At 39.2% G+C, this 23,738-nt stretch overlaps 1 protein-coding gene across 2 annotated transcripts in view; it reads left to right on the forward strand.

Moving 5' to 3' along the window:
- The window catches only part of epha10 (EPH receptor A10), a 162,475-nt gene that overhangs the window by 94,855 nt on the left and 43,882 nt on the right, over window positions 1-23,738 (forward strand). For both annotated transcript variants that reach the window (XM_006794346.2, XM_006794345.2), the window contains exons 4-5: window positions 10,832-10,987; window positions 16,137-16,466. In XM_006794346.2, the coding sequence (XP_006794409.1) occupies window positions 10,832-10,987; window positions 16,137-16,466 (486 nt within the window). The remainder of the gene's footprint in view (window positions 1-10,831; window positions 10,988-16,136; window positions 16,467-23,738) is intronic.

Raw genomic sequence — 23,738 nt, forward strand, 5'->3', positions numbered from 1 at the left:
AGCACAACAGCGCTGGATCTCGTTCTGTGTGCGATCGACCTGAAATTGGCTGACATTCATATGCACACCTGTTTGCCAACTCGCAGCTGATATGCACATAATGTATACGGAAACTCTATTGTTCAAAAACATATGTGAACAAATATGTTCACACAATATAGGAACCAAATTTCAACTGCGCGCGTCTTGTGCAGCAAGCTGTATCCATGGTTATGTGATGGATATGTTAAGTGAGAAGGATAAGTGTGTGGGAGACTTTCCATGTATGAAGGTGATCATGACAGTAATAATCATCTGTGGGTATGAAGGCTCAGTCTGTTTCACTTCAGCTCTTTGTATATAATATGATATAATAATTATTTTGGCAGGCAAGGAGCACAAGCATCGTTATCAAAGACTGGATATTTGTGATACTGCCCCGTGGTGGCAGTGCATATACATCAGCTACATGTATACGACTGTCTGCAAAGCTGTGCGTAGGACCACTGTGTATGCATGCAGTAGTATGTGTGTAGTATGGACTTGTGTGCAGATGACACGTCACTAAGATAAGGATGTGGCTAAGCTTCTAACACACACATAAGAAAAATAAAAGTCCCCACATTTGGTATGCCAATAACAGTAATCAATGGATGAGGCTGACAATTTAGCATAGCCTCATATCAGGCTTGTCAGCTTGTTACAGCTATTTCCATTTTTTTCATCTAACTGTTTTCCATGGGGGAGGAGATTTGACTAAATCAGTCACTACAAACCAATATATCGAACTTAATCACTGAGACATAGCACAGCCAACATGTTGGTAATGGTAGCATTTTAAGAGTGGAGCGAGGTGAAATAACAAGAATTTATCTTCATCAATTTGTTGTTCAGAAGCACACCAATTGACAATGTTGCTTCTGCTGTGCCACTGATAGGCTAATCATTAGTCCTCCCTTGACATGTGACCATTATTCAACCATCTATCACAATGACAGACGAATCACTACCTTCGATGTCGAGAGGACATCTTCAAAAGTCTTGGCCCTGGCAGGATGAAACGTTGAGAAACTCATGATTGAAATGATGTTCAGTAGTTTTACAGTTTTAAAGGATAAGGTCAGTTGGATGAGGGTCAACCTGAGGGTCAAAGCTTGCGGGTTAAGTTGATGATGTCATATTAGGTTAATAAAACACTCTTTTTTCAGTGTTCGCCATAGAAACCAAAAGATGAGAAAAGATTAAATCCCAGCCCATTAAGCCATGGAGATGTAACACAAAAATGGAGCTGATTATATTATAGTGACTGCTTCAAACCAGGGTCAGTCTTTTTTTTTCCCCTTTATTTAAATCACTCCTTATTTACCACATACTGTACCACTCTATATTTACAGTTTGTCACACAATGTTGTTTATATGCAGACATCTGTCAGAAAGAGTTAAGCTTCCAATCAAATGTGTGAATAAAAGTCAGTTTGTGTTGCATAAAGCACTGAACAGTCAGATTTTATTTTTGGAGTAATTGACTTTTCCTTTGGTTTTAAGAGTCAAAATCCAGTGCGTGTGATTGTGGGTAAAAGCTATGTATTTAAGGAAAACAAACAGGGGGTTAATGTTGGGAACCATGCAATAAAAGATCCATATTTAGCTTACTACCAAGCCCACCATCCGCTTTACAAAAATGAGTGGGAGACTAAAAAAAGTGTACTTAATGGTAGTCATTTAGGATAAGAACAAGAGCTAAATACTCAAATATGAACAGTGCAAATGTTCACAAGATGAGGAGAGGAGAGAAGGAGGCAATAACATCCAGAAATTGTTCCTTCTCAGTCTTTTGTTCCACAACCCCTGATAAATCCTGTGGAAAATGATTGCTGGAGCAAAAGAAGGGATGGCAAATAATGGACAAAAAGAAAGGGAGGGTAGCAAACATGATAGAGGGGAGTCGGGGAGGGGATGGGTGTGTGTGTGTGGGGTGGGGGGGAGTGGGCAGAGTTTGGCAGGGAGCAGAGTTGATAGCAGTCAAGAGCTATTTCAGAAGATGAGATGGGAGAAAGGTAAACGTCGAAGTAGCACGGGTATTAAAGACAGTGGCAAAAACACGGAAACGAGAAAAGAAGAGGAGGATCTGTCAACAGTCAGCGATGGTCTGCTGTGTTTATGTGTGTATGGTGGGTTTTTTGTACATTTCAGCACATGAGCCAAGTGAGTCAGTACGTGTTCAGAAAATACAGATATGCACCCTACGGACATCTGTCTACTTCAATCACTTGTGTGGGTAAAAGAAAATGCATCTGTTTATTTCCACATTCATGTAAACATATCTGATTTATTTTGTATCATATCAATCTAATGCCCCCTTTAACATTGAATGGAATGCCATAATATGCAATCTACAAATTAATATATATATGAATTATATATACACATATAGATATATATAGATATATATAGATATAGATATATATATATATATATATATATATATATATATATATATATATATATATATATAGAGATATATATATATATATATATATATATATATATATATATATATATATATACATATATATAGATATATATATATATATATATATATATATATATATATATATATATATACATATATATAGATATATATATATACACATATAAGGTTTAAGGCAATGGGCAATAGCACTAAAAAGAAAGATAAGTACTTCACAGCCCATATTCCCAAAGATAAAGTGGTTTAAACATAAGCAGATTTAAATATATTCAGCATTATTTTGTTAGCATAGGATGAAACTCAGTGGATTTGGTGATGCTCTGTCTTTACAGTCATTCTACAATGTGGCTATTGCCACTCTCAATAAACATGTAGAGCAAGAATGATAGACTTTATAACATCTATTACTGTTCTTGAGATATTTATTCAAAACGGAAACTTTCTATCACTGTAAAGCTTACATTTGAATGTAAAATGTGTGCACCATGTCTGTGTTGAATTATGACGAAGTAATTACTTTGTGAAGGAATCGAGTTTTGACAGCTACTGTGGCAATTTAGGGAGTCGGAGTGTTTTTAAATTACCTTAACTGCTTCCTTGAGCTTTGTGTCAGAGCCTCTGCCACAGCAGCACAGCTTCCTGCAATAAAGTGTGCAATATCACCGGGTTAAACCACAATAACTGACTTTCAATTGTTTTTAGAACACCAAACGCATCTGTCCCTTCACCTTAAGGAGTATATTTAACTCTGCTGTAGTGGGTCACTGTTTTCATTCATGATTTCCTAGTTTTTGGCAGTCGCCTCACTATTTGTCTGTGTGCCACCATTTGATTGATATCTTTCATAGTTATTGAAGTATTTTGGCAACAAAAAATGGAATAAAACTGGATATAAATACTCACGCCATCCAATTTTCTTTATGACTTTTTTATTTAAAAGACCATAAAAATCGGGAATGCCTCTTTTGATTAATTTCAGTAAAAAATATGGTATTTTGGCATACACTTGTTTCCATAATGTTATGCCAATTGCAAATGCGGTCTGGCTTAGTGTTGTCATCACACTGAAATTTCTGACTTTGATTCAAATATCACAAAAAAATAATTTGCCATTTTCAATGCCACAAGGAGAAATCCTGGGTATATTAAGCAATGTCAAATTTTAAGTAATTTTATTATTAAAAGTCAAGTACAACAAAGTCATAGCTTGGCAATAAGAAACCTTTTTTTAGTAATGAAAAAAGTCAGTGAGTTAGCATACATCATTAGAAGCCTTACATTCAAAATCTATTATTAAAGTGCAACTAAAAACTAGAATCCATCGCCTTTCAGTAAGCAGTTTAGGGTTATGGGGTCAGTTTAAAGCCTATCGCAGTAACTTTAACAATTTAAAATCACCAGCTAACCTAATGTTTGCTTTTGGACTGTGGAAAGAAGCTCATAGGAAAACCCACATAGGCATGAGGATCAAACCAAGGACCTTTTTTGCATTGAGGCAACAGTGACAACCACTGCACCACCGTGTCGCCCCCAAAACAAGAACGGAAACTTTTTTTTTGTTAAAAGTTAAAATTAATGTGGTTAACAAACATTTGTCTCACAAAAGTAGATGCGTGACCTTATAACTCCATGACTATGCATACATTTTTGTGATTCCCTAGTGTTGTATTATGTTGGCTGATTCTCTCTGAATTTTCTGTTTGATCCAAACTGTTCAGGCCTGGCTCTTTGTTGCTGTGATGTAACATGACAGCTCTTTGTTGTGTCTATTTTGTGATGTAGCCACTTTGATATTGTTAAATGTTCGGTGTTGAAGCGGATGCTTGTGTGAAAAAGCCAACGAATGGATCCGTGGGAGTTTTGCATTCACAACTGTGAGTAATTGTGTGCTTTTGTTTGCGCGTGATGCGTCTGTCACTGCGTATACATGCTGCACTTGACATGCAGAATTAGACATGTCTTCAGCGCAAAGCTTGTACAGAGCACGGCTGACATTAATACCCCTGGCGGCATTGTTTGCTAGTTATCCTCCTGTGTTCTCTGTGTGATGTCAGTCTGCGGTAACCAGGGCAGAACAGAGAATAAAATGATAAAGCGTTGACCTGAATGGCACGGCTCAGAGCCTTCTCCACGATTACACTGTGAAGCAGCACCCAGTCAGTGGGTGACTTGAATGAGGTCTTTACTTCGAGCTAATAACAGGGATTTATGCTGTAATTCAAGGCTAGGTCATATCTTCAAAGCAGCTAGACACGCAGACAGGTTATGACACTGCATGTTAGTTCAGGAGAAAATTGTATCTTCCAAAAGAGCAGGCCATGGAAAGTGTCACGAAATGTTTGGGTTTTTTTCATCAGTCACTTAATTTCAAACTATAAAATCAGAAAATCTGCTTACTGTGAATATGATACACTACAGTTTGATCTGATGACGTGGTAGCGGGCTTGTGCAACAGACAAGTTTCTAGGGGTTTATTCATTTTTAGCTTTCTATACTAAGTATTATTTCCTTATTGCCATAGAAGACCATTATCTTTCTCTTTGATAGAGTATTTTAAAAAGTCAAAACGTTAATTTGTCCAACTTGAAACAAAGAGAAAAATATAGAACATTAAAAATATAATGAGAGGAAATTTTTGATGTTAAATTAGAAGCATTGATTTAAAGTTGGGGTTTTTTGTTTTAGTTTGTCTTACCTTAACCTGTATAGTTCATCCCTATGATTTGTTTTAAAGCTTTTAATTATTAATATACAAGGACAGAACTGTTCACAAGTCTTGGATCACCTCTCATTTCTTTATAGTTTGCTTCCAGGGAGACAAACTTTCTTGTAATTATTGGAAATTTGTCTTAAGAGAAAGGCTTTCTGAAGAGCTTTCAGATTTTTTCTTCGGACACTGGCTGCCCTTTTACTCATTTTCAGTCTAGTCCTTGTCTGTGACCGATTTCAGAGTGATGTTTCTTTTCTTTTTCTTTTCTTTCTCTTTCTTTTCCACGCCCTGCCACACAGTGTAATCCAACATGCTAACTAGTAACAGGAAATTCGTCCAATTGGGAACAGCTTCACTTTTCACCATGACAGTGATCCCAAACACAGCGCCAATGCAGTTAAAGCATTCCTGAAACGCATAACAGAACATTGTCAGTCATGGATTGGTCTCCCCAGGCAACATCTAAAGAAGTTGGAATGTCCTTCAGGAAGCCTGGAGAACTATTCCTCAGAGCCTTAGAGAGTTCAGGCTGTGTTGAAGATGGGTATATTGATTTTTAAGCTCTTCAATTGTACAAACTCAGTTTTTGCTTTACATAGTATGTGTAAACATTTATGTTATGTTAAGTTACTACACCTATTTTCCATTTTCCTGGCAAAAAACAAAGAATGACTTGCACAGCACTATACGTGTAAATTCCCCACAATTTACACATACTGTTCATGAGCCTTGACCAGGGTATTAAGAGTCTTTTTATTTTTCAGTCTGGAGAGTTGCACTGGTAACTTTCCAAGCCTTTTCCTCCTAAGCCCCAACGTCTTAGCTTGAAACAGTATTTTTCAACATTTTTTTCTGATGCAGTATGGTCCATATCTCATTCTCTTCAGCCAATTTATCATGTGGAATGAGACTGACCCCATCTACTTTTGTCCAATTTCAACTAGTCCAATACAGTCTAACTCACCCTAACCTCATCAGTTCACATTTTAATAATTTGACCTAACACGACACATTTAAACACATTAATCAGTCATTTTTTCTCCAACCTCCCTACTTCTCTGATTCGGAGATGCAGATTTACATGTGTGCGTGCGTATGTGCGCGTAGGTCCGTGTGTAAAAGATGGTAATTAGAATTCATTTTTTGGATGTTAAGGAAGCCTAAAGAATTCAAATCACCATCAGCTACACAGGGAGCACTCATCTGAATTAAAGCTCTCTCAATTATTGATTTCCAACTGCTGGAATCACATCCCCATCTCTCTATGATACCATTACCCCTTTGACTATCATACTTTGTTCAATTCCTTGAAAACCTCTGCAAAAAATCGTCGCGTTATGTCTATGTGTAATCTCTCTTGGGCTTTAGCTGCGTGCAAATGTGTGTCTGCGTGCCCGCACAAAGGTCTAAAGTAAACCTTTTTTAGGGTTATTAATATTTATTAATGTGTGCTGTCAGGGAGGCAAAGAAACAATTCATTGCTCACATGTATTGCATTAAGTGCTTCATGACTTATTAATGGGCATGTTTAAGGTTAGAGAAAAGAAAGGAAAAAGAAAATAAGAGAGAAGGGCAAACTATGAATTGATTCCTCCCACAAAGACAAAAGTCTATTAAAGTCATTTGTAAGCTCATTGAAATGTGGATTCTTTGGCCTTTTACTTTTTATTCATTAGATGGCAAAACTGTTGGCATATCTCAAACTGTCAGAGTAATAATGAATTTTCTAAGAAAGATTGATAACAAGTTTTGCAATCATATTCCTATTTTTTTTTCCTAACTACCGATAAGCTCCTATGGCGAGCAGAGCACTTCTGCTGTTATATATATTCCTACTATAGATGACCTTATTCTAACAGTGTCACTCATTCGTTCAGCGTGTTTCTCATCTGTATGCATTCCATGCCTGTGTTTATTGTTCTGTTTATCAGTCAAGCTGAAGGAGTCTATTATCCCTCCCTGTTTAATGTCCTTTCTCAGTACAGTACATAGCCTACTGTCTTTCTGTCTCTCACACGCCATCTGTTTGTCTGTTGGTGTCTCTGTCTCTCCGAACAATCTCTCACAGCAGTTGGCATACCGTGTCATCCACTACCCCCCACCCCAAGGACCTGGCATGTCACTGCATATCTATATCATGACACCTTGAAGAAATATGCCTGCGCGTGCGCGTGTATACATGTGCCGCCGTGTTTCATTTAATCGAGGCTCCCAGTCAGCACATAGGACAAATTGATCAGTTGGTTTGCCAGCTGTCCTGGCAGATCTCTCCTTCTGTCTCTCTAGTTCTCTAACCGCCCACTCTCCTTTACTTCCACTGAAACTCTGATTTCCACTTAAATTTATACAACTTGCAATTTAAAGATGAGAAAAACCAAATGAGCACTCTTGAGTACTCTTCATTACAAGTATCTCCATTGTTTTGTTCAGTTTTTTTGTTTTGTTTTCTCACCGCTGGATGCCTTTTAAACTAACTCCTCTTCTCCAATTGGCAGATGGCTTGTGGCCACGCTGACTGACATGACCTTCTCTGGCACTTGCTTTTGGCGACCCTTTGAATCCCTGGAAAATGACGGGCATCATGCAAAGCCAGCTCCTTTTGTTATCTGAGCTGCACATATTGTCTTGATACACCCCTATCATTAGACACACATTTCCATCGTGGGCCAGCGAAATGTCTATCCATGCTGAATTGAAGAGATAAGTCAGAACTGCAGCCAGCCATATGTCTAGCCTGCTTTTAAGCATGATAGGTAGAAAATGCAAAACCAATTTCTGTCCTCATAGATCTATGCATAATTTTGCCTTGATTTAGGTGCTATTCACACTTGATGTTCTTGCTGTGGCGAAGGGAAGGATAGTGGCAGCACAGTCAGGAACAAAGGGAGTCTACTTCAGTGCTGCTTGACAGGGTGTGTGTGTGTTTCTGTTATGTCCCCATGCTTGGCTGTGCTTTGAGCTGAAAGCGAGAGGCTTTTTTCTGTGTAATGACAGACATTAGAAAGTCGATTACGAGGTTCTTACAGCCTCGAACATGCCACACAGGGCTGTAATACACACATGCATACACAAAGGTATACAGGCACGTGCACACTCTCAGACTGGTCTGAGCCAGGGGAAGGCTTTTGTGTTCAACTTGCCTGTGTCACATACAAATATATCACCATTACTGACTGTGTGACACAATACTGCAGGTGTGAAAAGTGCTGTCTTCTTAACTGTAATTTCCCATAAATCCCATAAATTTTATCACATAATTCAGACAGGGCACTGTTGCCTTAAATCACAGTTGATAACATGGTTCCAGGGGCTCATGATATCTCCTAATTCCTATTCAAGCTCTTCAAGTAAAACATACCCAAGAATGTGAATTGAACATCTTTTAATTTTTAAGAATTTTTCTTGGAAATTCAGGGCCGGGGCAGCTGTGGCTCAGGAGGTAAAGTGGGTTGGAAGGATAGTGGCTTGATCACCAGTTTCTCCTTTCTTCATGTCAAAGTGTCCTTTATGAAGAATCCCAAGCAGCCAGTGATAAATGCATTAAAGTGTGAGTGTGTCGATGTTAGTCAAGGTGCTTTGATTTGGAAAAAATGTGTGTATGATTTACTGAATGAGGCTCATTCAGGAATAGAGTGCTCAGTTAGAGTAGAAGAGCACTATATAAGTACCAGTCCATTTACCATGTACCACATGGACTATTATGACTTGCTAACCCTTGCCAGCGTATCGTTAGCTTCAAATATTTCTGTTGGTAGTTGGTTTCCCCCTTTTTTTAAATTTGTGTATTTAAAAGTGTGTAGTATCAGGGTAAGTAAAGCAACCGTGTCTTATTTTGAGTCATATAAATAATTTTGAGTCATAATTTTCATGTTACAATATAGCTTCTTTTGATTTAAAATGTAGGCCTCGATGACACATGTGTAGAAGCTTGTCAGCTACCATGTGGCAGCCACTGGTTCTGAGGGTAAAATGTATATTCCCAGACTAGCTACGAGTAGCTGGTACAGGTTGCTGGTAATTCTTCTGAAACTGATTGCTAAAGCTCCCTATTCACTTTCTGCAGCTGGTTGATGAGTGGTTGTCGAGATTGCTGGCAGCCACTAGTGTGAAACTGGTCGCAAAGAAGCCTGAGTTTGCATGGAAGATGCCAACAAAGTAAAGACTTGCCGTTTACTCTCCAAACACAACTTTCACGTTAAAGCTAACATTCTCCATTCCTGGGTTATCATGCACTTTTTCAAGTTTCACTACAGCTCGAAGAGTAAATGGTGATTATTTCTATACGAGTAAACTTGTACCATGCAAACTGCAGGCGAACACAGCAAACTGCTAGTGACCAAAGCAATTACAAGGAGCCTCTTTATAGGCGATTTCACCTGAAGATAAACACCTAGCAATCACTCGTGATCTGGGTGTGGAATTCACATTTTTCCCTAGCAACTGGAGGTTGCCAGGGGGTTAACAACCAGTCCCTAGACTTGGGCTAAGGCCTTTGTTACCAAGTAGTTTGTCCATAAATATTCTCAAAACCAGTATCTACCATCTGTAAACTAATTTAATGTACACTAACTGGTTATGTCAATCAGTAGTTTCTCACTCTGGGTAAAAATGAACATGCCTCCAAAGTTGGAACCTAACAAGACTGATGATGATGAAATAAAAAATGAGAAGGACAAAGAAAGGTATGAAAGGAATTAGAAAGAATAAAGTGTCAGGAGAATGGAAAACGAGCAGAAGACTGGGAGAGAGGGGTAGAAAGCTCACTAGAGCTGTTAATGTAGACCCGCTGTTTAGAATACAGTCTCAGAAGAGAGGAGACCAGAGCGTGGAGCGGTAGCTGGCTGCCTGATTTCACACCCATTATCACCTGCTACAAAAGCACGGCAAGTGGAAAATGAAACTGCATACAGGGAGAGTGTAAAATAAGCTGTTCTCAGTGAGTTTGAGTGTGTGTGTTTATGCACGCCCATTGTCACACTTGCACTGATAAGCTTCTGTTACATGGTGTGTACTCTTACACATGTAAGGTCATGAGTACTTATCACCTTTGTCCACGTTCTCACCTTTTGGATTTTGGTTCATGCATGCTCTGGGATAACTTCCAAATAAGGCGAAACAAGGGGAGGAAAAGCACAATGAAATTAAAAATGCTGGGCTTCGGAGCTTTGTGCCTGCACGATCCATTGGTTTTCTTTCATTTGCATAGCTGGTTCATTCCAGTAGCAGACTTTGATGCCATTTGCACATGTCCACCGATCACATGTAATGTGAGAATTGTGTTTGTCAGATGGATTTAGCCAAAGTCTCCTCTACTTTTCTGCTCTAATCCTATCTTTTATCTCATCTATACTTCACTGAGGTCTCACTGGCTTTTCTCATTTTTCTACACTCATTCTTAATTTTCCCTCTCGTTTTTTTCCAAAGGCTTTAACGTGCTTAGTGAAATAGAGGCGCTTATGTGATTTAAAAAAAGGCTCTAAACTGTTAGCATATCTGCAGAATTATCTTGTGAACGTGCAGTTCCTTGATATAGCAATATGTGTTTCATGTGTTCATTTCCCAAAAGGATATTATATATATTTTTTAAAATGTATGTAATGTGATATATCACGTAATTTGGGCATATCTGACAAACTGCTTTTCTTTTCCAGCGTGTCCACCTGGCTCTTACAAGATGTCGTCCAGACAGCAGGAGTGTTTCCCCTGCCCAGCCAACAGCGTCGCAGAAGACGAAGGATCCATGGTGTGCTTGTGTGAGGAGGATCACTTCAGGACTCCTTTGGACAATCCCTCAGCGCCATGCACACGTAATAATAATAATATACTTGCATTTACTTATGTCTATATCTTCTTAAATTATATATATATATATATATATATATATATATATATATATATATAATTATGCTTATATACTAGTTCCAGTCGCACCATATAACTCATATAAGATATGATATTGAAATTTTGCATAAAGTATAGATTTTTATGTCTGTAAGCCAATCAATATCTCAACCTCCCATTCAGCTTTTGATATAGCTGCAATTGCCATTTATCCATTTTAACAATAAAGATCCATTTTCTTTATGTCTTAAAACAACCTGTCCTTCACCCCGTACCCTTTCATCCACCTTTCCTGTTTTCATGCTATTACCTCTTGGTCTGACCTGCCTCCTCCCCCCTCAAGTCATGTTTCATCATCTTGTCCTCATCAACCCCATCTCCATGTCTCATTCCTTGCACCCTTCACCTCTCCTTCACCATATACCCTTCTTTGTATTGCATTCCATGTTTTTGTAACTTATCCCAGATTGTTGGCTAGGAGTAGGTCTCTCACAACACAGGATGCATGCCTTGATGAAAACATTGTGAAGTGTTTGTATAACTGCAAGCTTAAAGGATGAGAATACATAAGCAAATATCTTGGTCTATAACTGGTTAATGACATCTGTCGCCTCGTTGGACAATTCCTCTTTGATCTGGAATAAAGAATAAATCCAGTCTTTGTTTGACATAGTATTTAAAGTTAATTTTCTAAGGAAGACTTTTCCTCTGGGACGTCTGTATCATAGTATGTTTGAGGGTTTTCTGTAAATGTAACCACTTCCAACCTTTGTCTATTAGTATCCAAAGCTATATATGAAAGCGTCTCTTCACCCAAACCATTTTCTTTGCCTCTTAACATTGATCCCTTTTTTATCTCCCATCCATCTTTCAAAAAACCCATCACCCCATTTTGCCATCTCTTTGCTTAACCTTTTGCATTCCCTCCATATTCTTCAACATTTTCTCCTGACATTACAGATCCATTTTCTGCTATACTTCCATTATCTACATTTCCGCTGGACCCCCCCCCCCCCCTTCTTTTTCTACCCCCTCCTTTTTGATGCCTCGACACCTTCTTCCATTCCCATCTCTCTGTCTTCTTAACTTGACCACTCATCACTCTTCTTTTTAGCCACCGCCTCCTCGCATTTTCCTTACTCTTTATCCTTTCATCTGTTCCATCCATGCGTGTTATCATCCCATTTTTCTTCTCTCTGTCAAACCAAAATCTCATCCCTCTATCCTCGAGCGACACTCTATATCCTCATCCCTTTTCGCCACACATTATTTGTTCATTCTTCACCTTTTACTTTTTCTGACCCTTTCTCGGCCCTTCTCCCGTACGGATTCTTCTTCACTATGAGGCCAAACAGAGCCGTACAGGTTGGCCCTATTGATTTCTGCATGGAAAACAGCCCATTGATTATAGCTTAGTAATTAGATGGAGGAATAACAGGGTATATATCCTGAAAGTATTCAGGACATAAATCCATAGGGTCTCTAAGTTAGTGCATGGGTGTTTATATATGTATTCACATTGACTTGTGCGTTGGTGCGTACACACATGAATGAAAGTGTGTGGTCATGCTAGCTTTAATGGTAAGTGCAGTGGAGGGGTTTAATTATAATATTGATTGCTGAGCTCACTGATCCTGTGTGATAATATTCATAGCAGCCTAATGACCACATTAATTACACTATAGATTCTGTAATTATGATAATCCCCGGATTCTACTAATCCACCACACTGTACATTTAGAGAAAGAGTTTGATGAATCTAGCCTCATAAGAGTAAGAGAAAAAATTCTGATTTTCAAAGATGAAGTGTTTGATATGTGCGCATTATTACGCCAGTGATTAAAGAACAACTGATTTTAGTCTTCTCCCTTTTTAATGCTAGTGTAGTATCACGACCCTAATGTGTTTACCAGAGACTGTGCACCTCATAGTTGCTTTAAGAATTCATTTTTGAAAAAGTTGAAGGAGCACAGAGCTTTAATTATAAGATTAAGCTTCATCTGTTACTTCATGACTCAACTGACTGCCATTGTTAATGGTGACGATTGAGTTTTTTCCATTAGAGCACACTGCTGCATTTCCCTTGGCAGCTATGGAGATGAAAAGTAGAACTTTAGAAATAGTTAATTAAAATTAGTCTCTAAATTCTTGTAAGTTTTGCCAGAGGAGAACTTCTGCTGACAGCTCCAGTCGTAACACAGTAACTATTTGGAGGAAAAAAAAAAAACTGGAGACGAGATGCATACCATTTGTCATCAGATGTTTCTGCAAATAAATCAGCAAAATCGTTGTTTGAGAATAACTGCAAAATGATGCTGCTGCATAATAATTATTTCTGATTTTGAAGACTGCACAATTTCAATTTTCTCTGAAAACTTAAAAAACTAAACTTGCTGTTTACCATAAATGTGCAGTGTTATGCAAAAGTCTTGAGCTACTCCTCATTTCTTTATATTTTGCTAGTTAAAATATGAAATGGGTGCAGTGATTTATTGAAGTTTATTGATTGATTGATTGATTGAATAGAAACAGAGTATATCTGTATATCTAGCTTTGAAGTTAATAGTTGGTATCACTACCTTTATTCATCAACATGCCAAGATGATCCCACACTGCTTCAACAATGTTGAGGTTAGTGTTTCAGAGTGGCCAGCCCACGACTTCCAGTGTTCCACTGTGTGTTTCTATACGTCAGCCTTTTTGTCCTGTTTCCCTTCTTTAAGAATTGGTTCTTGACATCCACATTTCCACTTATAACAATCCCGATGAGGCTTTAGTGAACACTAGACAGATCAACTAAAGAGCCTGAGCAACTCTCAGGTTGCGTGTCAGGTCTCTGCTGGATTTTTTTCCTATTTCTTGGGGACATGGCTTTTAGATCTGATGTGGATAGGTCTGTCACTTCTTTTTGTCCTCCATTTGTCCAGTTTTCTCACATTTTTCAAGAATGCACTATATAGCATCCTGAGATATGTCACGTTTTCAACTAAAAGTGCTTTGGGAATCACCTTGTTGGTGCAAAAATACTCTCATGCCTGTCAGACTATGTTATCTCTGGTGTAGATGTCCCTGATCTCATTTGATGAGATTAACTGAGAGGGGGTAGCATATAAAGATAACACATGCAGTTTAATGACAATGGTTTAAGGGGAAATGCAAGATTTTCTGTATTGTATCATATTTTTGGAGGAGTAGAGATTGAGTTGAATAGTGATGTGGATGGGCTATAGGGAAAAGGGAGTTAGAAGGTTGGGGCAGGTTGAGAGTAAAAGAGTGTTAAAGAGTTGTGGAGGTGAAGTTTTAACAAGAGGCACTCGCAATGTAAGACGGAAAGAAAAGAGAAACCTTAAGAGAGTGAGGGACTGCAAGGCTAAGAAAGCATGAAAGTGGACAGAGATGTGAGAAAGAGGCCCAGCTGTGTCTGCATCTACTGTGTGTGTGCGAGTGTGTGTGTGTGTGTGTGTGTTCATAATGTGAATGTTTTCTGGGCTTATGTAACCCTGGGCACCACGTGTGTTTGGAAGCGGGACGCAGCTGTGGTGTGTGACGTGTTTGATGGCACGCACAGTGCAGCAAACCGTCACTTATTCATTACACGCACATGCACACACATACAAGGATGTATGTAAAATTTATGACCTTTAATGGACCTGTGCTTTCAGTGAGAAGAGGATATGAACCAAAAGACACTGAATGCTGACTTAGTGATAGGATGGAGTCCTCTGGTCTGGCTTTTTACAGCCTTCTACTGGATCGTATATTTTATTTTTTAGCTGTTGCGGGTTTCATTTAGAAGTGGTTTAGCTTTAAATGACATGTTTACGCAGTTTTTTGTTACCTCTGTCATGTACTGTATAATGCTGAACTTTTGACACACACAGCCTTTCGATAGGCAGCTCACATCACTGCCCCTCAAATCAAATCAGACTCGTGTTCCGGGAGAGATAAAACACTTTCCATGGCAAGCCATCTTTATTTACTAAGAGTAAATGGAGGGTCTGTTTCACACAGCAGATGACACCAGTACATAATGGGAAAAAACTCTAATCTTTCAGACAAAAGGGAATGTTATTCTATTCTTTTTTTAATGAAATGCTGAGCCTTACCCCAAATATTTTCCTTCCTATATGAGCAATAATCCCTCCTCCGTCTCAGTCCAATACATCTTCTTAAAATATATTTTCAAACTGTCAAAGTATAATAATAATGCTACATACACTATTATTTCACAACAAGTCCCTCAGATTTTCCCTCACCTATTTATGTAAAATGGGTCATATCACATTATTAAAATCAAATCACCTGCTTGTTAACATTAAAAGAAATAACTTTTTTTTAAATGTTTTTTTTTAAATTTAAAATTATTATTCAAAAAATTATTTAACATGAAGGCAATAGGCAGAGTGTTACAGGCATAGCCCTAAAGAATGTAGCCTCATGGGCAGTGTAGCCCAGTTGTAAGTAAGCTATTAAGACTCGACTGTACACTCCAAGTTCAGTTGGAGCAGCCCTTCAACTCCTCTCTCTGTCTCTCGCTAGCAAAGTTGACCCAGACGACAAAGTAAAGCTAGTTTTCAGCTACGAGCCTGTATTAGCCAGAGGTCCCTTTACTACGGTTCGGAGCCGCGGACCTGTTTTATATACGCGCAAAATAGTTTTCTATACGAGATCGCTGCAAAAACTGCAGCCTTACCTAATGTCCACACTACTGTCACTCGTTTTATATTAAGATTTAAAAATCTAGTTGGTATTGGTATGGCGAGTATCTTTCAGTAATGGCAATAAATCACACAGCAATAGTACATTCATGTAGTTGTAAAAAGCTTGATAATATATTAAGTAATCCAAAGTATTCAGAATACGTTACAAAATACATTTTGGGGCATGTATTCTGTAATCTGTAGTAACCTTCCAACACTGGCGCTTGATTATGATGATATTGTTTGTATAAATGCTTCTATACGCACCATAAAGCCTCTGGACTGTTGTATATCAAATTGCATGACAGTTCATTCAAATTGAGTACGCATTGTATTTTCTTACAAACTGCTCATGAGCGACCTGGGATAACTAATAAATCTAAATAATTATCTTTTTTTTTTTTTTCTTTCATAGGTCCCCCATCCCCTCCCAGAGACTTGACCTATACTCTGAAGCAGTCCACGCTGATCTTGGACTGGGATGCTCCGTCCGACACAGGGGGCAGGGTGGATTTGACCTACAGTGTGGGATGCCGGAAGTGCATCGAGAGGCAGTGTGAGCCATGTGGGGCTAGCGTTGGATTTGTGCCTCAGCAGGTTGGCCTGACAGAAAGAACTGTGACTGTGGTCAATCTTCTTCCCAACACCAATTACACATTTACTGTAGAAGCCTTGAATGGAGTGTCAGAGCTGCTGCCCAACAAGAGGTTCTACACACAAGTCAACGTGTCAACAAGCCTGCCTGGTAAGTTCCATTTCAACCTTCAAAAACAAACACAAACATGTAAATGGAAAACATTTAAATTGCACTTAAACGTGGCACACTCCGAAACCAAAAAAACAAACGACAAAGAATGCACCTTTTAAAAGATATTGCATTTGTACTCAGTAGGGACCAACAAGGACACGTCTGACATCAGGCATTACATTATGTGTGAAAAATAGATGAACTTTAAATAAACTTGCACTACATGCGTTTCCAGTTTTGAATACTTTTTAACTCCACTTGATTTTGACTGAATTTTTAGTGGTTTTACAAAATCTTTTATGTCATCATTTCATCTGGTCAGACAAATTCTACTACTTTATTCATATTTTCGACATAAGAAAATCCTCTAAAAAATCCTTTTGACCCCTATTTGAAAAGTTTGAATGTTTTGTTTGGAAATAACGCATGCATTTTTTATGATATCACCGCAATCCGCTTTTACTTCTGCACACAACAAAAAAAGACATACACACAGATCATATTTATGTGCACTTTGTACTCTGTAAAACCCACTGTGACCTTTGCCTACAGCAAAATGCAGATTTACTGACATGACATTCAGAAGCAATGTGTATTCTGTAGTGATTTGAATTTCTGTGTATTCTTTGAAAAAAGCACAAACTTCAATCATACACCCTTACACTGACAACATGTCTGTTGCTGCAGACAGGGCAGAAATTCTCATTGGTAGAGGAGATCTCATTTTCATCAGCAGAAGTTTTCAGCAGGCCATTAGCCAGAGGCTTGAAAAGCACTTTACCAAGTAGCCTTGTCACCCTGCACCGCAATAGCACTCGCTATTTGGAGGAGCTCAAGTGTGAAAAGACCAAAACACACGCATACACACACTAAAGATGTACAAGCCTACTTTCTGGCTTGAATGCTGACAAACATTCTTTTGTAAACAAACGTACACATGACTGTGCGTGTTATACCACCGCGCATATCTTTGAAAATGTTTGACATCTTTGTTTGCGAAAGCTGAAGGAAATATGAATGATGAACATAATGATGCAAATGAAACATAGGTGGAAGATGGAATGAAAGGTGCTGTACAACAAAGTATCTGATGGAGAAACAATGAGAGTGAGAATAGCAGAGTGTGCTTTTGCCATTAATTGGAAATTAGCTTAGAGAAAAAGGCTGAATGATGAATGCTGTGCAGCATCTGTGAAGGCTGCAGGACTCTCTATGAATTTCCAGGTATTAAGTTCAGGATATATACTGTAAGACTTTATCGTGGGAAAGTGGGTAAAACTTTTGGATAGTTGTTATATTGAAAGTGTGGTTTTTGACTGAGGCATACATCTAAGAATAAAAAAGAGAGCACATTTAACCTCCTAAGACCCAAACTCTTTCATGGCATGCATTTTTATATTCTGTTTGATATTTGGGCATGTTGGGACCTGATGAATGTAAAAACAATGAATTTTGGGGTTTTTTGTTTCTGAGAAAAATGAGATCCACATATGAGGACATTTGTTAAAAATTTCGATAGAACAGTGGCAGTGTGATGTCCTCGTAAGTGGATATTAGGCCCTTGTAGCGCAAAGTTTAGTATTTTGGTCTACACAACCCAAAATGTGATGTCCACATATGTGGATACTAGGTCCTAGGAGCTTAAGGAGATTTATGTTTCTCAGGATCTTCTTTTTCAGACCAGCTTAAACTTGTATATAACACGAGTGATGGGCTGAAGCACAGTTATGTGTATGAGAACAAAGCACTGACATCACTTACTTGATTTGGGAGCTTGGGAAAATTTTGTATTTAGTGAAGGTTGTAGTTAATTCTTCTTCATTAAAGAGCTTGCATTCTACTGTTTTCTCATATTCACTTTATAGTTGAGCAATGCTTCAGCATTAAGGGTCAGACAGGCTCAGACTCATTCAGCAAACAAATCTAGCAGACACAGAACAATCTAGACATCACATTTTAGGTTTCCTATAAATCTAAATCCATTGTTCAGTCTGTGTTTACCTGATTTCTCCATCCATGAAGTTGTTACTCTGCACTTGGAGCCAGTTATCTTGGCAGAAGAGTGAACATTGTAGTCCTAATGTTCCACTCCTGGAAACAGTTTTCTCGGGGCTTGACAGGATTTTAGGGCCTCCCCAACCCGGACGAGATTCTATATAATCGCACCTTAATGTATTGGGATTAGCTTAGATCAGTGTTTACCAACGGTTGGAGCCACAAAACATATTTCACATTAGAAAAATCACGTGGCACACCACCAAACAAAAATGTCACAAAAAGCATATTAAAAAATTTTCACCAGGCATAGTGGAGTTGATTTGGTTTGTCCCAACCGCTACTCATGCTAGGGCCTAATCTGGGTCAGAATTTTCTCTAGGACCCAGGTCAGATTGACTACTTTTTCTTTTCAAAGATTTATCTATTGCTATTACGCGCTGCGTCGTCTCACGGCATGACTATTATGTCATTTCTTCTTCGTCTTCTTCTGTTTTACTGGCAGTTGCCAACCAATTTCATTAGAGCAGGTAGTTGTACTGCCCTCTAGTGGAAGAGAATGTAATTGTTCTGCACCTTACTCACACCAGTCGCTTAGAGCAGCGGTCCCCAACCTTTTTTGCGCCACGGACCGGTTTATGCCCGACAATATTTTCACGGGCCGGCCTTTAAGGTCTCGCGGATAAATACAACAAAATAAAACTAGTACCCATACCAAAAAAAAGATTTATTCATAACACACGTGAAAAGACCCAGGAAAACCGAGTTAACGATAAAAACAATAACAAAATAACGCTGAAAACCGATAAAAACCCTGAAAACCATACATTTCAGACCTGAGCCTCAACTCTCGCGGCCCGGTACCAAACGACTCACGGACCGGTACCGGTCCGAGGCCCGGGGGTTGGGGACCGCTGGCTTAGAGCAACCCAACCTTTTTTGCGCCACGGACCGGTTTATGTCCAACAATATTTTGACGGACCGGCCTTTGAGGTGTCGCGTATAAATACAAAAAAAATAAAGGCAGATAATCTTCCACTGCACACCTGATCATTTCTCACGGCACACCTATATGTGCTGTGGCACAGTGGTTGGGCAATACTGGCTTAGAGTTTCCTATCAGTTATACAGTGCCTGAAAACCTCTAAAGGTGCCAAGTTGGCAGCTTTATCAGGTCCCTAAACTACCACTGCATTGACATAAGAGTAATTGCTCAAGTACCACCTAGTTGTTTATATTATTTATTCCCCACAAAGCGGGAGCTCAAAAACCCTATATTTTTCTCATTATTATTGTCACTGAAGTGAAGTCGTTCTCCATGTTCCACCAAATCCTGTGGAAAAATATCTGCACACGTTTGCCAGATGTTGACTTTTCTTACAGGTTACAAGTCTAATTTGAAGAGGTATAGCGGTGAGGCAGCATGCTGTCTCTTTGAGTTTGTTTGCTGGAAACATCTGCTCATGTTTTTATACAGTTATTGCGATGACAGCTGATAAACTTCGCCACCGCCCACTTGTGGCTGGAAAAGCAAACCAGTTAGTAAATGAAAGTTAAAGAAGTTATAAGCAGCGCAGAGCTGTTGATCCCTCAAATTAAACAACACCCACCAAAAAAAATCCCTCAGACAGCTAAAATCTGTGAACGTGACTAGCAAGTGACAACTTGGCCTTCTTCAGCTTCCTGCGTAAAATCCCGAATTCCAGGGTTTGGGATACTCTATCAGTACAAACCTATGGTGAGCATTTTTTTCCCTCATTGTCACATTTCTTTAAACCTTTCTCACTTTTATCTCCTCTGTCTGTCTGTCTTGTCAGCAGTTACCATGGCACTGATTTCTGGTTATTACGGGGTATTAAGGTATAAGTTGTGCGGCTAACCGTGTCGTCCAGGAGGATTGGACAAGGGTTAGGAGAGAGTGTTTTGCAGGGGTTTTAGAAGACTTTCTGTGACAGGGAGGATTTCGGCTGACATTTAGTGTGTGGTGTTTAATACTGTCTGTATGTGTGGCGTGAGACAGACAGACCTTTGGAAGAAAAAAAAAAGTGTGTGAAATGTGCCACAGAATAATTCCTGCATTTTCTAGGAGAGCTGCCCTCCGTTGAAAGTCCTCTGGGAGAGGTTTACCTCAAGGTCAATAAAAGATCTGCTCAGTTTTATCAGATAGAAGCGGAAGTGATCATTAAAATGACGCAATATTAAAACTTGACATACAAAGCCTGCAAACAAATTCAATAATGGTTCACTTGGTCTTATTGTCGCTGCATGATCAGTCCGGTTTTCATTTTCTTGTTCATCTGATTTTTATGTATCTGCGGGATATCGTCTGAAATTCTGTAAAGCCAGGTCAGGTCCAGAATTGCAAAAAGCATTTCTGTACGGACCTTAGCTTTGTGTCCGCACCTGTGTGTGCACCTCCCCACCGAGACTTTACATATCAAAACTCGCTGACCTTTATAAATACTGCAGTAGGGATTTGGAACAAAGCTAGCCCATATCAGCAGACTCACACTCTGGCCTTTTTTTTTTCTCTAGCCACCTCATCATCTCTTTATTACTTTGTTCTTTTTCTTAACCTCCTCCCTTCCTTTGTAAACCGATCTCTTCTTTTTTTACCCTCTATTTCCTCCCTCATTTCCCTCCCCACATCCTTCCCTGCTCTCCCCATAAGCTCACTATTCTTAGATGGTAATTTCTCTCCTACTCACTGCCACTCTTTCCGCTATCTTCTCCTTTTTCATCACCTGTCCTGACATGATCACCACTGCCCTCTTTTCCCCCCCCATCTCTCTGCTTCTCTCTCTTAGGACTATTTTCTCCCACCTTTTCTGATTGCGCCACATTTGTTTTTCGGTGCAGAGTAAGCTTGTTAGCAGTGGGTGGCATTTTTTGACTGGCAGCTGAGGGTGGAGAAAGCCTGACAACTTAAGGGCACAATCTGAACCGAGCTGCTGAGAGAAAGTGCTGCTGGATATTATACCATGATAACCCGCCGCCCCAGCCGCACATGCAAGATACACTAGGGACAATTTTCATCTATAAAATGCAAACACGAGCTTCTCTCTCCCTCGCCCGCTTTCATTGGAAAATCCGAATCTTATGCAAATCATTAGAAACAGCAGTTTAGACACTGTCGGTCTTTAAACCTCACAAAAAACGACATACAAATTGAATTCTTTGAAAATATGCAGTTGAACTGGATGCTTGCACATGCACATCCTCCCATGCAGATGGGGGTTTTATCAGGACTCTCCAGGCCACCAGGGGGAAAGGGGAGTTTTGCATGGCGTATCAAGGATGGATAATAGGGAAAAGGAAGAGTAGGGGATAGAAACTGGAGGGGATGGGACATGAGCTGGGTAAACGGGAGATCAATTTTCCCTAAGGCTCATGGGGCGCCATATCGAGGTGGATTAGGGGTGCATATATAAGCGAAAGAGTGCACCAGACCATGTGTCTATGGCCATACTTTGCTGTGCTTGCATGACATAATTTCTGTACATTGGTCCATGCTTCATTTCTTTTCTTAAGAAAAGATGATATCTTGCTTCAGAATTGTTGTATGTAATGTGTATGTGTGTGTGTGTGTGTGTGTGTGTGTGTGTGTGTGTGTGTGTGTGTGTGTGTGTGTGAGATCCAACTGGTCTCTGGATGAATGTCTTGGCCCCCAGTGATACATCCAAAGCCCTTTAGCTAAGGCAGGAAAGAAGACAGGGATGTAGGGTAGCTGTAGAGATGGGGTGGAGGTGCGGGTCAGGGAGGAAGGATTGGCATTTCAATATCCTGAGAGGATTACTGGCCGTGCTTTGAGATGGCTGGTCCCCGCGGAGATACATAGGCCTTAGAGATGGATGCATAAAGGGAGGAGAGGAGAGGGGAATGAATATAGAAGTAGAGGGATAGAGAAGAGAGCGGTGTGGCATTGTGAGGAGAACGCCTGGATGTGGAGAAAAGGGAGCAGGGGTGAAGAGCAAAAGCAAGAAGGCTTAAAACAACAAACAACGATCTGAAACCATAGTTTTAAAGACGTACATATCGAAACTGCTAAATACATTTTTAAAGTTGTGTGTGGACAAACGTTAGGGTGAGATGGTTTTGAGATAAAAGTTTGGAAGCATAAAGCATGAAAGATGACTTAAAGCAAGTAAAGTAGCACAGGGTGCATAGCAGTAGAATAAAATGTTTAAAACTGAAGGCAACACAAACTGAAAAAAGTGTGATGGAGACATTGCAATACTTATGAAAGAAGTTCAAATTTGCTGCAATTCCTACACAAAATATCCATAATATATGTATATAAGAAAAACTGATAAAATCATAATATGAGAAAAGGGAGCCCAACCAAATATTGCTTATGGGGGTACAAGCCAAATATACAGGAGACATAACTTATTACAAAAGTACTATTAAATATTAAAATGAAAAGTCACTTAAACTTGAAATGAAATAAAGTAATGTCATATTTTTCCTTTAAAATTAAAGCAGGGTTGTAGAAGGAAATAGAAAAATGTTTTTAAATGAAGTACAAGAACGTTACATGCAGTACTTGGGTAATGTACTTATTCACATTGCCTACTATGGCAGAAAGATAAAAAAAATGAATGGAAGCTAATTGAAGGTGGGGTTGTCTCTGATTCTCTGAATCAAATGGGTACCTTAAAAAACTATGGTACACATGTTTGCGTTTGAAGATTTGAACTAAAGTTTAAGTCTGAATTAACTTGGGATCAGACTTTTCTTGCATTATAAAGGGAGGGGGGGTGTTGAATATTGTTTTTTTCCATTCACTCAGTGAACGAAAGAGACACTTCAAATACCAAGGTATGAAACATTGTTTCTTTGTCATTTAGTTTCCAATTGCCGTTTTTATTTTTTCACTTTCACACTTCTCAGCCTTTTCCCCCCTTCAGCCCTTTGCATGAAGGCATTTGGATCCTTTCTGCCTCCTTAATTAGAAGTGATGGGAAGGTGAGGCTTCAGCAGGCACCAAATGAATAGAGTCATCAAGCTACTTTTCAGGACTATAGCCCAGCCACTTAAGACGCTTTGTCACCCTGTGATGGGAATTTTAATTGCCTACCTCTTGGCTTATAATTGGAGTCTATGAAGAGGCACTCTCAGTGTTCAGTGTGTGTACTCTGTATGTGGATTTACAGGCTGTTCCTTGTTGTTCAGGGAATTGTAGAGGAATGCGTAGGAATGAAAGCAAAGCTCGGAGATAGCTGATGACACGAAGACACAGCGTATTCCTCATAATCATATTATCATGAAGCC

This window comes from Neolamprologus brichardi, chromosome 22 (genome assembly GCF_056152115.1).
Source record: "Neolamprologus brichardi isolate AB-2024 chromosome 22, ASM5615211v1, whole genome shotgun sequence".
Classification (NCBI taxonomy): Eukaryota; Metazoa; Chordata; class Actinopteri; order Cichliformes; family Cichlidae; genus Neolamprologus; species Neolamprologus brichardi.